Below are 14,861 nucleotides of genomic sequence, written 5' to 3' on the forward strand. Positions count from 1 at the left end.
GCAGCTCCTAATAACTTGCATTAAGATCAGCCAAAATGACATAAGCCATTGTGAGCTCGCAAGTTCTTTGGAACTCTCCATCAAGCTGCTCTTCACACGCTTGGGGGTGGGGGATGCCTCAGGCCATGATATGGAGAGTGTTTGGAGCACACAAATGACCTCAAGCACCACTCCACCCCCCACTTTCCCATTTTTTAAGTCACTGTTAATTACCATTCTATGTCATGTTTGTTCCTCTTAAAAGAAGGTATTACTTAGATTTTGTTACATGATATTGAATTGTATTTTCTTCTGTTTATTTTTCTTTCTGTTCTGTTTTTATGTAAAGTGGAACTTTTCGTGTTTGTTCCTCCAAATAGTTTAGGGGAATGTATATCATTCTCCCCTCTTCAGGTTTATTCTCACAACAGCCTTGTGAGGTAGGTTATGCTGAGAGGCAATGCTTGCAATTGTATATCATGAGTCTCCTGTTGCAGAGAAAAGAAAAAATGTAGACATTTTCCTTCATCCTAAATTCCTTTTTGTTGGGGAGTTTGTTACTTAAGGCTGCCATCCTTTAGACAGGTCACCACATTACTTTAAAAAGCCGATCTCACCCTGCTGAGCCCACATCACACCTACTGGATCATCTTACACGTATCTGGTGAGTAGATTTGTATTTTTCAGGTACAGACAATTCTCCAACAGATTTGATTACAGCAACTGCCTTGCTGTCATCAGGAGGATCTGAGCTGGTGCTACAGGATCCGTTTTCATCGCTATCAGGCAGTTCTTCGTCTTCTTCTTCTTCTTCACTGTAGCTTTCATCAGAATGACCATTTAAGGGAAACTCTCCAGCCTCGTCTTTTTTAGGCTCATCTAGCTGGAACAGTTCCGAGAGCATGTAGCTTGCTGAAGCAATAATCTTAACAGAAAGGAAAGAGGGAGTCAATCCAACAGAGCTCCTGACAACGGAGATCACTTTTTAACGAAGATGAAAGCCCAGCATTTAAAGCTGTAAAAAGGCCTGATCTGCCATTCCCACCTTATCTGACAGATGTCAACATTGTAATAAATGTTTTAACAACTGTATTAGGATAGAATCCTTACCTGAGGATGTCTACCCTTGTCTAATAACTTCACACAGTTAAGGAGCAATGTTCTGATAGTACCATAATGTTTCCTGTTTTGGCTTTTCTTCAGCATCATATTGCAAGCGACTCTAAGATAAAAGTCAGGTAAACAGAAGGATCTTTCACACCACGCATGCAACACGGATTGAGAGAGCAATTCTTTTTCACAGATGGAAAACGGGTGCTCTTATTGATCGCTGCACTAGGACTAACCCCTATGAAAAAGGCAAGATCAATCTGCTAAGACTTTCTCAGTCAAAGGAAGGCTTAGCTGAAGGGTGCCATTGGAACCAACCAATATCACTAAACATGCCATTAAAAAAAAAGAATGGAAGTTAAAGGAAGCAATATAGTTTTAGCAATACCCCCTTTAAAGGGCTTTCCTTTGTACTCATATTCTTTCCAAACAACACTTAATAGTTAATAAAGTTATTTTTTTCTCTCAAATGCGTTTGCATCTAAATAATGTAAAAAAGTAAATACTAATGTCGAAGAAATCCTGATTTGATTATGAAGGGGCTCTTTCTCTTACATGCAGTTCTCACAGTCTAGTGTCTGCTAATTAATGTCACAGTTTAATTGGATGTATCAGACAATGATTCCCATTCAAATATGAAATTTTACAAAGAAGTGCTGTTTATTGTTTGGGGATGCAACTACATAGAAGATGGTATTTAAGCTCCATAAGGAGCTTACTGAGTGAGTTTTTCTCAGCTGTAATATCTTAATACTGCCTCGGTGGGGAGGGCGGGGTAGAAATCGAATAAAATAAATAAATAAATAAATATGGTGTTTCCCAGAACTTCCAATTCAAATGAGGACCAATACTGAAAGACTTATATCACATCTGTATCAAAACCACATACAAGATCATTTACAGCACAACCCTACACAGAATTATTCCACTGAAATCAGTGGTCTTAGAATGGAATAAGCGCATAGGACTCCACTGGAAAAAAATACATTTAGGCTGAAATTCTAAACTTTAAGGTATCTGAATGGAGAACTGAAGCAGCAACAGACCTCTTATTGTACAAAAACGTTTAGTAGGAAGTGAATGGAAAAACTGCATTTACGTATTTTGTAACCGCTTTACGGTCAGCTATACCCTTCACATAAGGGTTAAAAGTCTCACTTCTACCATGAGTGCAGTTTTTTGCTAGAACAAAATTCTCCCAACATGACACACAGAGAGAAAACTCTCCTGGCAGGCCTTAGAATGAAATGCCAGGTGCCACCACAAGGCCCCATTCTGCACAATAATGTGTATTATTGCATTAGAGTAAAGATTACTTGCAGCTATTAGGCTTCACTTTAGCCTAACTATAATGAGTCTGACAGCTGCTACTATTGCCATCCCAACACACAGCAAAAGGAGAAGGATCCTTGCACCAGAGCAATAAGCCCTGCAGCCAAATCCAGAGTCCATTGTTGCTTAACAGTAGTGCATAGGTCTGAACTGGTATTTTCATACTAACTATTACTGGGCAGTCTCCTGCTCTTACATACTGAACTCAGCATGGCACACTCACTTATACAGAAGAATTGCCACAGGCATTGTGAAAGGGTTCTGGTATTTATCTTCTGTTTCTTCACACAGGGTGGTGAGGTCATACAGCTTTACTATATCACTTCCGCTTGCTGGAAAAAAACAAGAAGTTATTCCATCAGCCTAACAAAACTATAGGTCCTAAGTGTCCTATATAAAACCACTAGCATTTTTGGATACGGCAGCACGATCCGACAGGAAGAAAGCCGAGGGCCATGGAGAGGCCCAGTACTCCGGGCTTTCCAAGCCCCTCCCTCCCACTATGACACCCTGACCTTGGGAGAAAAGAAGCTGAAGGAGGTGCGAGGAAGCAGTGGACAGAAGGAAATCATGCCTTCCTTCCGGCCCAGTAGATCTGTTTGCACCCATTCATGCTTGTCTTGCACCAGCTGGGCTTGCTGTCCTGGAGACTAGTGGAGGATGGGTCCAAGGCAACAGCAAACAGCTGTGCCAGCAGCTGAGCGAGTGTGGGGGGAAGGAAGGCCCGTGCACTGCCACAGGTGCCCCAGCTGCCTGAAGCCACGGGAGGGAGAAGGTGCAGCAACATCCTCCTGCCCTGTGAACTGTCTACGACCCCTAGGCCCAGCTCAGGCACCGAACGACGACCGCTCTGTGTGGAAAGACTTACCCTTGAATAGCCAGTATGTATGTCCTTCTTTGGTGCAGTTAGACTTCAAAAAAGACAGAATGTTTTGAGCAATATCCTTTATTACTTTTGTAGAGAAATTAGAGTTTTCCAAATTGGGTATATCTTCTGTCTTAATCATTTCGTATTTCTGCAGCAATAAAAAAAATACAGCTTTGCTAAAACGAAAAAGCATGTACCACCACAGATGCCTTTCACATACTGAAGTACTTTGTAATCTGATATACTTGAGAATGATCATTACTATTATGTATCCTAAGTTTTCATAGCATTGCACAGTATGAATGCTCTTGACTGTATGAACCCATATAACAATATGTTTCTGTACAGTAACACAATGTCCCAAGTGAGCTGCCATTAGGGTGCTACGGAATGCTTTAAGACTCTGACATGCGTTCTAAAAATCACCATATTCCCCTAACCAAGAACAAAAAACGTGATCAGAATTTTGAGTCAAAAGCTTACCTGGACAATTCCATTGACATGGAAACACATTACAAGTTCTGGCACATTGCAGATCAAGTTGTCCAGCCAATAGTCAATGCCTGTCAGCACATTAATGGGCTTATTGTTATCCCTAAAACAAAAATATTTCCAGTATTATTTCAGTTATAGGAATAGGACTCGTTAAGAGGTAGGTGGGGCTGAGAGAGCTCTTTCCAGAACTGTCCTTGAGAGAACAGCTCTGACAGAACTATGGCTTGCCCAAGGTCATCCAGCAGCTGCATGTGGAGGAGTGGGGAATCAAACCCAGTTCTCCCAGATTAGAGTCTGCGCACTTAACCACTACACCAGCTGGTATGCCGGAAGCTAGGAATAAAGATAGACCCATGGAAGCTAGGAAGATCCACAACGGGCAGAAAACCCATGGCTTTTGAATATGAGCTGCTTTCCACAATACAAATTCCTGGGAATTATAGAAAGGACTTGTTTCTGTTCACACTTTTGTTTTAACGTGAAAAGAAAATCTAAGGCTACATGTTAAATCCCAAGTGAGCTGCCATTAGGGTGCTACAGAATGCTTTAAGACTCTGACATGCATTCTAAAAATCACCATATTTCCCTAACCAAGAACAAAAAATGTGATCAGAAGTTTGAGTCAAAAGCTTACCTGGACAATTCCATTGACATGGAAACACATTACAAGTTCTGGCACATTGCAGATCAAGTTGTCCAGCCAATAGTCAATGCCTGTCAGCACATTAATGGGCTTATTGTTATCCCTAAAACAAAAATATTTCCAGTATTATTTCAGTTATAGGAATAGGACTCGTTAAGATACAAGGACCCCACCTTGTTCCCCATATTAAGCCCCAAGTTTATGGAACAGAAAAGAAGAAGAGATTGGATTTATACCCCACCCTTCACTCGGAGTCTCAGAGTGGCTTACAAACTCCTTTCTCTTCCCCTCCCCACAACAGACACCCTATGAGGTAGGTGGGGCTGAGAGAGCTCTTTCCAGAACTGTCCTTGAGAGAACAGCTCTGACAGAACTATGGCTTGCCCAAGGTCATCCAGCAGCTGCATGTGGAGGAGTGGGGAATCAAACCCAGTTCTCCCAGATTAGAGTCTGCGCACTTAACCACTACACCAGCTGGTATGCCGGAAGCTAGGAATAAAGAAAGACCCATGGAGGCTAGGAAGATCCACAACAGGCAGAAAACCCACGGCTTTTGAATATGAGCTGTTTTCCACAATGCCAATTCCTGAGAATTATAGAAAGGACTTATTTTTGTTCACACTTTTGTTTTAACATGAAAAGAAAATCTAAGGCTACATGTTAACAATTGGCATTATTAGGAGAAAGAACTGTCTCCGGATGATATCCATTTAAGGTGCAGAAGGCAGAGAGGGGCATACTGTACAATGCTGGCTTTGTTCAAACAACTGAGCATGCAGAGGAAAACACCCACAAGAGAAGCAGGGGAGAATGACCATCCCTCAAAAAAACTATTCACAAGGCTCTTTTAAACACAAAGCAATATATCCCGCCCCGAGCTGTATATTGGATGGGGCGGGATATAAATCCCAAAAATAAATAAATAAATAAATTATTGAATGGGGGGGAGGGGAGAATTGCAGTACTTCTGAAACAAAAGTTCACAGGTTGGGGGTGTCACAAGATCCATGCTTGCAAATAGAAACTCAGGTAACTTCTGTGAGGCACAGTGTTTGTGCTCAGCTTCAACAGTGCACCAGGTGTGGCTGTTCCTTGGACGACAGGACTCAGACACAGTTATCTATTATTTGATAACATCTAGGGTGGACCATTATAAACTTCTACATGGAGTTATCTCTGAAGGTGAAGTTTCTGCTGAAGTAAAACACAGCAGCTATGCTTCTGACTGATATGGTATATCAGTCAGCTATCTCACTAGCATTAGAAGAACTACACTGGTTGCCTATTTGCTTCAAGACACAATTCTAAATCTGGTGAGTACCTTTAGCCCAAAACAGTTCAACAATTTGAGAAATCATTTCCCCCTATTCTCTCCCTCTCTTGAAAGTCAAAAGATCCTTTGATCAATAAAGCAGGAATTGGATTGGCAGAATTCTGCATTAATCATAATATGATTACACTGAATGGCATTTTTTCATTTCCGGCCGCTAATCAGTTCACATATATTTCCCCTCAGGGTTGCAGTGCAGTAGATTATTGCATCTGCTCTCCCTCTATTTTTCCGCTTCCTGATAACTTTTCGATTGGTTCAAGAACCAAAAGTGACCATCTCCCCTTAGAACGCTCTATAATTTGTAAAAATAACTCCCGTTCAAATGATTCTACCAACTTACAGCCCAATTCTGAATATTTACTGAAGAAAATAGGATGGACTCCTACAGTTGAAAAAAAAATTAGCTCTTTTACTTGATCTGACACGGCAATTAATATGAAAACTACCAACTTCTACAAATTCCTGTAAAGATTCTGTTCACTTTTATAATCAACTAATCAAACTAATTTGTTCTCTTGCTAAAGCAGTTATGCCTCCCTTATGCAACCCTCCATCTTGGTTTGATACAGAATGTTTACAGGCAAAAAGTTCTGTGAGATCAGCATACAATGAATTTCGGTCATCAAATAGATTGGGGAAATTAAATAACTTCCATGACCAAAATAAACTTTATCAAGCATTCAGTTAACAACAACAAAAGCTATTCTATCAAAAGAACTGGGCTGATCTAATTACAAACACTAAAATATTATAATAATAATAATAATAATAATAATAATAATAATACTACCACCACCTTCTGGCAAGTAGTAACATCTCATTTGAGCAACATAGCAGATTCTATTAACTCAAATATTTCTTCTCAAACCTAGTTCGCCCACTATAGTTTGATTTTTGCTGCTCCTGACTTCTCCTCTGGATTTTGATAGTATTAATTTAGATGGTGTTCCTAGCTGGCTGCTGGTAAATCCAGAGGAACTGCTTGAACTAATTGCTGAACTTAAGCCAGGTAAATCACCAGGCCCAGATGGAATCCCAGCTGAAGTTCTTATTAAATATCCCCAGTGGTGGTCCACTCCATTAGCCAATCTTTTAAAGATTCGATCTATTCTTCTCAAATCATCCGCCCTGAACAAATCGAGGCAAAAAGTTCTGTGAGATCAGCATACAATGAATTTCGGTCATCAAATAGATTGGGGAAATTAAATAACTTCCATGACCAAAATAAACTTTATCAAGCATTCAGTTAACAACAACAAAAGCTATTCTATCAAAAGAACTGGGCTGATCTAATTACAAACACTAAAATATAATAATAACAATAACAATAATAATAATAATACCTTCTGGCAAGTAGTAACATCTCATTTGAGCAACATAGCAGATTCTATTAACTCAAATATTTCTTCTCAAACCTAGTTCGCCCACTATAGTTTGATTTTTGCTGCTCCTGACTTCTCCTCTGGATTTTGATAGTATTAATTTAGATGGTGTTCCTAGCTGGCTGCTGGTAAATCCAGAGGAACTGCTTGAACTAATTGCTGAACTTAAGCCAGGTAAATCACCAGGCCCAGATGGAATCCCAGCTGAAGTTCTTATTAAATATCCCCAGTGGTGGTCCACTCCATTAGCCAATCTTTTAAAGATTCGATCTATTCTTCTCAAATCATCCGCCCTGAACAAATCAGGTTCTCTAATGGCAACTCCACATTAGACCATTGTACTCTTTTAATTTTCTTAGCAGATAAATATATGAAATCAGGTACAAAAAAACCCCTGTATGTGGCTTTTATTGATTTGAAAAGTGCATTTGACTCGATATCTAGACACTATTATGGGATAAATTAGAACTAATGAAGTTCAAACCTCATTATTATTTTTATTTAAAAACTACATTCATCTACCTCCTGTCAAGTCAAATACTCAGAACATGAACACTTAATGACTAAGATTCCAATTCATAAGGGAGTGAAGCAAGGTTGTATCCTAGTGCCTCACCTTTTTAACCTATTCATAAATGATCTAGCCTCGTACCTGGAACCTGTCAACTGCCATCCCCTTAAATTGGGATCTCATGCCATACCTCTTCTACTTTACGCTGATGACACTACTATTATTTCTTGCACTAGAATTGGTCTTCTACTCTACTATATTTATAAGCTTTTTATAAGTTTTGTCAAGATAATGCACTAAATATCAATTATCCAAAATCCAAAGTATTAGTTTTCTCAAAGATAGAAACTTCAAAAATGGACAATAGGTAATACTGAAATTGTTCAAGTCAAAAACTTCAAATATTTAGGAATCACATTTCAATATAACTTAAATTGGACAACACAGAGAGCTCGAATAATATCGGTAGCCAAGTGATCTACCTCTCTTATTAAGCAATTATTTTTTACCAAAGGGAACCAATACATTCCATCAGCAATAAAGCTCTTCAAAACCAAAATTCTATCACAGTTATTCACCTGAGACGCAAGCTCACAGCAGGGTATCTTCCTCCTCCAAATATAGGCATATTTGATCCAACCAACATGTGGATATCTTCAAATGTCCACAAGATGTTCCGAACAAAGTCATTTTTAAGACCCTTTGCATTTAAAATAAAGATTTGAAACATGTTTATAAATCATGCATCTTATTAAAAAGGAGAGTGCAACACAGCCTGCAGATATACTACAAGAAAGCAAAAGAGAAGAAAAGCGGATAAAGTTTGAGACGTGAAAACTATGCTACACACTCACAGAGGCCACAAAGCAACTGATAGAAGTGACATTTTTCTCTGAGCTGCCCCACAGATCAAATTGAGTAAGGGGATTAAACTTCTTAGTTTGGTTGCCACGTAAAACCATACCTGACTGCTTTCCCCATCATTGAACAAAGTAGCTAGGTTTTGTTCTTTGGGGGCTGAGGTCACATGCCCCACTACATATGAGGGTTCAAGAGGCACACTTCCCTGTGAAAAGCACAAGGATATTAAGAAGTGATTCTACTGCAGACATAAAATATCAGTTTAAATAAAATATGTACTCTGCAAATGTGAACAGCAACCACTTGTGCATTGAACAAATACACCTATGCAAGTTTTTTCGACATGTGTATGAAATTTTCCCGTAACTCATCACTAATTAAAAATACCACAATTGCATAATAAGGTCATGCAAATATGCAACTGCAGAAACCAGAAGTAATCTAATTTAGAAAATAGTTTCCTATTAAATTCTGCAAGGATAATGATTTGATTATTTAGGAGATTTTCAGTGCAATCCTAAGAATACTTTCCTGGGCGTCTTCAGAAGGATTCTGAGTAGACGTGCTTAGAATTGTACTGTTTATTTTGTACTGCTTATCCTAAAAAGAATAGATACCACATGGAGTGGCAGCACACTACCCCCTTTACGAACTTCAGAGCCTCAGCCTGGCAATACTGTATCCATGGCACAAACCAATATGAATTAAAATATACAACAATTCATCCTTGGGATTTCTTTCTGCTATCTGCAAGTTACCAGTTTTCATCCAAGTTCACAGCTAAAGTGTAGCATTTTAAAAACTTGACATAAAATATAATTTCTGGAGCACGTTTTTTCCCCCCTGTAATGAAGTTTTTCTACCCAGAGAAGAACATTACGCAAATACCCAGCTACAAACACAGCTCTACTGGCTAAGCAGTTTTTAGTGTCTGCAAACAAGTGGTATATTGTATGAAAAGAAAAACATTTAACAGCATTACATATTCTTAAGAGTCCATGTTTTGCATGCCTTCTCGCATAATTTTGTTTTCACGAGTTATGCAGATTTACAATTTTTTGAAATACTTTAGAACCCAATCACAAATTAAATACCAGCACTGGGAATTACATCAACAAATCCCCGTCAAAATATCAGCTACTGATTGTGGCAGGCAGCCCAGAAACAAACTGCCTGATAGGGCAGGCCCTTGGACCCAGAAGCAGGATTCACCTGGGTGGGGCAGGGTGGGAACAAGGGCAAAAAGTTGCAGTAGCCTTGGTAACAGGGCAGACTTTGTGATGCCTCTCTAGGCCCAGGTGTTGTGAGGCAAGGCAGGGGAAAGAGGCGAAGAGGGTAAAGCTTAATTCAAGGACCAGAGGTAAGAAGCTGGGGATATAAAAAGGGAGAAAGGGGAAATGGGAGGAGGTTGGCAGGAGACAAAGAAAGCTGAAGTGAGAGAGAGGTGCGAGTGGTGTGGCTCTTCTCCGGTGTAATACAGTGTAACCCTGAGGTGGGCGAGCTGAGCCACACCTTCAGGGGGCTTGTTATGACAAATAAAAGAACTGCTTAAAGAAACAGTGATTGGGCTCCTGGTTTCAAGAACCTCCTCATAGACTCCGGATACAACATTCCCCTGACCCCAAGGAGTGCTACACTGATGAAAAACTGAAACAATTATGTGTCCATTCAAACAAAACCTAAGTACATTTCATGAAAAAAATTAGAACCTTTATTAAAACTATGCAGCATTTCTGCCTCCCATCAGGAGGGCCCCAGGAATATAAAGGGGATTAAAGTGCGGGCAAGGTGCAGTGAGGGGAGAGGAGAATCTCCAAAATTATCCTCTCCTTGTTTGGTGAGGAGAAGCACCTGGCACCGGGGAAAGGCAGCTTAGGACCCAAATCTCTTTCAGTAACATACCTTATAACAGTATTATAGCAAGTATTACTGCCACACTGCAGATGGTGAGCGTGTTAAGAAATCATGCCAAAAGGTGAATTTTGGACCAAGAACCCACAGTTTAATTTTCTTAATCATTTTTCTATACCATATCAAGCAATTTGGCACTTTTCTCTTTCCAGCATGTCACCACATTTGTAAGGACATCGACAAGTAAACATTAAGTAAAATGTTGACCACATTAACCTGATTAGAAGCACTTGCATCTTCAGAGAGTGAGGAAGGCATTTCAAAAGGGGCTGGCCAAGAAACTCTTCCAGCTTCATCAGCTTCATCTCCAGCTGTCTCTTCTTGATGCTGCTCTTCAGGGTTAGGAACGGGCTGAGCAGCTCCATCACCATTAATGCTGACAAAGCAGAAATTTTAGTCAGAATCCTTTCCCAAATCCTACAGTTTAATGTGTTGAATATTAGTTCTGTCTTAGCTACTAAATTGATTAATAGCTGCAACTCTCTCCAGAATTTATGTTCCAACACGTTACAATTCCAAGAAGGAGTCTCCTGGTATGTATACTCCAGAGCAGGGCTTTTAGTTCCCACAAATCCTTGTTACCAAGACTCCTACAATCTCTCCTTATATATAATTGAATAGTGGGTGCCAAAGTTCTAATTCTAAAATGCACTCCCTTAGTGTATGGCTGATGGCACTGCTCCTCAGCATATATCGCCACCAATCAGAAGGCAAAGCCCGGGTCCCGCCCACACCACAACTGCTGCGACAACCTGGTCTTTTGCATATGGAAGCTGATTGGACTTCAGTCCATTCCACACCTCAAACTCCCCCCCCGCAAGGCAGTTGGGATTTTCAGTTGCATAACATACCTCATAGGGGAGAGGAGAATGGGTAACAATGGTTACCACTCTCCAGGTGAGGGCTACAGATAACTCAAACATACAAATGCTCTTCAGGTAGCAGAGATCAGTCCCTCTGGAGAAAACAGTGGACTCTGTCATTAAACCCTGCTGAGGTCGCCACAGGAAACTGACACTGTTTGCCCAAAGCCAGAGCACTCTCCCAGAGCCTCTTTCTAGATCCCGTTGTATTTATTTCCGCAACGGGCATTATTTCTAGTATATATATAGTGCTTTAACATAGCTTGTCAACAGGCTTGTGCATAGGCCTCTTTCTTCTTCCTTATACCAAGAATCCCCACCTAGAATCACAGTTAAGCACTAACTCTAGTTATCTGTGATCTATAATCACATATGTCATAGGTAAGTAAGAGCTGCTGGCACTTTCACACATGCTAAATAACACCGTTTCAATCCACTTCAGCAATGCTTTGCAAGTGGATTTTGCCATTTCACACAGTAAAATCCAGTTTCAAAGTGCTTTGAAAGTGGATTGAAAGTGTGTTATTTATTTTGGCATAGGAAGAGGGAAGTGCACATGTGCAAGATAAGCAACTAGTCAGGTTTCTACACATCCTTCCTTAACTGCAGTTACATGTGATGTCAGAAAGTAGTAAAAAAGTAGTCAATATGTTTATCTGTGATTGCTTTCTCTCCCATTCAGTATCACAAAAATTGTATCCAGAACAGAAAGCTAAACCCTTGCACTAATGCCATCAGTTCTGTGGTTTTATCAACAATTATACATGTCGGCGTCAACCCAGTAATCTTCATGAACAAAAAAAGGCTATACACATACACAACTGTGTGCGGTCATTTCCCCTCCTGCATAAAACATGATCACTACCATCATCTTGGAGTACAGCGTCCACCTGTTTCAGAGGTAACATAGGGGAAGGTGGGGGAAAAGACTGTTGCTTTTTGACAGCACTGATCACCTGTTCACAAGCCATGGTGACAATCACATGCTCAGTGGGATGTACACAGTGTTGGAACATCCAGACGCCAAAGAAGCTTTATCCCTGCACAGCATCTTTTTGCTTCCACAGGATCCAACACTGCCCTCAATATATCTGAGAAAGTGCTTTCTCCCATACTTACCTTTGGCCTCATTAAGATTCATCAGTGAAACTGCTTTAGTTCTATTTCATGCTAGGGTCGTGGTCAAGGCAGAACAGGAATTTTGGGAAGCTGCTCCTAAACCATGTAACCTGTTACTTGGTACAGCCTGCCAGACCCAGGACCCTGGCCTCTTAAAAAGGGCCTTCCTTAAAGGTTCATTATTTTATTCAGGCCTACAGTAGCTATTGTGTCTGGAATGTAATGTTTGAGACAGTTTCAGTTCACTCAAGCTTTCTGTAAGTTTAGTTAATCAAAGATTATTGTTTCATTGTATTTTAGATGTGTACCTAACTTTGAGAGTATTTAGTGCTAGGAAAGGAGGTTATGAAAACTTTCTAAATACAGTAAATAAGTCAGAAGGGCAACATCTTCACAGAAATCTGCCTCTGACCATGGATCAGGTCAGTCTTAACATCTATTTACAACATGGGTCCATTGTTCTGAGCAAGTTTTCAACTATCACTGCATATGATTCATGAACAACACAGCTTGTCAGCATGCCTGTTTTGCTGCAAAATACAGCTCAACGTTAAGCCAAAATTTTCAGTTCCTGTAGCTGTCCCTTAGGAGAATAACAATGTAACAAAAATAAATCATGCTCTAATTCCAGATTTTCTAAAGTACTTATATTCAGTATTGTGCCCAGGACCCAAAGCACTGCTTACAGGTCAGGCTCCCTCAAAAAACATACTGACACTGAAGACTGGGCGGGAGGGTCCCCTCTCTGGAGCAGTGGTTCATGATGTACAAAGAGGGATGTATTTGTGTAACCATACAGGAACCTGGACTTTCTCTGTGTTAGTGCCAATATTCAAGAAAAATCCATAGGGGGTCAAATTCCAGAAGGACAGCCATGTCAGTCACTTATAGCCCCCTTATAGAGGGGTGGGTCCTGAGACCCTTTAAAAAATTAAAACCATATTTTCCCTCTTGGGATGTAGACTTATTTTTTTAAAAAGCAGCAGACTGACTAATTTTAACTCAATAGACTAGAACTTATGTAAAAATCACAAAATACCTGTAATACAGAAATTTGGAAAGTATAGCTTTCTGGTACCAGTGTTCTTTGCTCTTCTTCTTTCTTTGCCACTTCTGATCTATCAGTCTCTGGTAGAATTCTTTTAACCATGTCCAGTCTCCAGTCTGTATTATAAATAAGCATACAATTAATACAATAATGACGTGCTTTAGTTTAAGATACAAAATGATTCAGACTGTGCGTGAAGTCATTTTATACTGTTTAAACTAACAATTAATACAATAATGAAGTGCTTTAAAGATACAAAATGACTCAGACTATGCGTGAAGTCATTTTATACTGTTTAAACTGCTTGACATCTAATAAAATAAGTTGCTCTAACATATAATCAACTAAACACACTCCTGACAATGACAGTTTACATTCCATCTTATGAAAACTGTTCATAAAACAATCAAGCAGTACCAAAATTAAAATAAGGAATGCTATTTAACAGCATCATTAGCCAAGATACACCTTGCTATGGTAACAGTACTAGACAGCAATCTCGACAGAAGGAACACATCATGCGTCTCAAAACTACTGTCTTTGGGAATAAAGACTGCACACATGGAACAAGAATAACACATGACCAAAGACATTATTTCAACCAATTCAACAAATTTATCACCTGTGATGATCTCATAAAGAGCTCTTGAATATCTAGGTCATCCAATAAGAGAGTTCTCCCAATCCGATGTACAGCCATACTGACATGTGATTTGCTGTAAGGAATCTTAAGCAGCTTCTTAATGTTCTGCAGGGCAAGACAGAGAGCAAGACCTTTGTATTTGTTTTAGAAGCTTAAGGTGATTTCAAAACAAAAGTTCAAAAAAGGTCAAAGTGAACTGTAATTCTTTTAAGCAGGAATCACTTTAAAGGGACCATGGTTTAGATTCTAGTACCCCAACAGTCCTAGTTCACCATTCTAACCATTTCACCATATAATGTCAAAGTATGGTATCAGGAAACTCTGTGATGCTTTGGAGTAATGTCTGAATTGGCAAACCATGGTTTGTAATCAAGCAACAAATTAGAGCCAGACAACATGATCAACTGGGTTTGCGGGTCAGGTCTGCTGAACCAAGAATCTAGAGAGCTGAGCAAACAGAAACTGAAAGCAGACAAGCACTCTAAACCTGTTCGCCTGATCCTTTAGAAGACAAACCATGATTTCAGCTTGTAAACTTATGATTAACATAAGCCATATGTGGTGCGACACCTGAAAATGGAGTACATTTTTAGTTGCTTTACAGTCCAATCCTAAACCACCTTGAGCCAAGAGGAAAGGCAAGAAATATTTTTAATTAGCTAATTAATAAGAACACTTCCTGGGAGTCAGCCCCCTTGAATAGATTTGAGCAGGATTCTGAGAACATCTGTTTAAGTTTGCTTCCTTAACTCTTGTTTTCTAT

The 14,861-nt window shown here is 39.7% G+C and overlaps 1 protein-coding gene across 1 annotated transcript in view; it reads right to left on the reverse strand.

The window, feature by feature from the left end:
- Positions 1-532: 532 nt before the first annotated feature.
- The window catches only part of LOC107107652 (erythroid differentiation-related factor 1-like), an 18,655-nt gene continuing 4,326 nt past the window's right edge, over positions 533-14,861 (reverse strand). The window contains exons 4-13 of the mRNA XM_015407952.1: positions 14,078-14,203; positions 13,447-13,571; positions 10,642-10,801; positions 8,618-8,719; positions 8,232-8,353; positions 4,419-4,530; positions 3,290-3,437; positions 2,645-2,753; positions 1,090-1,201; positions 533-904 (exon numbers count right to left, since the gene is read on the reverse strand). Coding sequence (XP_015263438.1) covers positions 626-904; positions 1,090-1,201; positions 2,645-2,753; positions 3,290-3,437; positions 4,419-4,530; positions 8,232-8,353; positions 8,618-8,719; positions 10,642-10,801; positions 13,447-13,571; positions 14,078-14,203 — 1,395 coding nt within the window. The 3' untranslated portion in view covers positions 533-625. The remainder of the gene's footprint in view (positions 905-1,089; positions 1,202-2,644; positions 2,754-3,289; positions 3,438-4,418; positions 4,531-8,231; positions 8,354-8,617; positions 8,720-10,641; positions 10,802-13,446; positions 13,572-14,077; positions 14,204-14,861) is intronic.

The sequence above is a fragment of the Gekko japonicus genome, unplaced genomic scaffold, assembly GCF_001447785.1.
Source record: "Gekko japonicus isolate JY-2015 unplaced genomic scaffold, Gekko_japonicus_V1.1 scaffold6694, whole genome shotgun sequence".
Taxonomy (NCBI): domain Eukaryota; kingdom Metazoa; phylum Chordata; class Lepidosauria; order Squamata; family Gekkonidae; genus Gekko; species Gekko japonicus.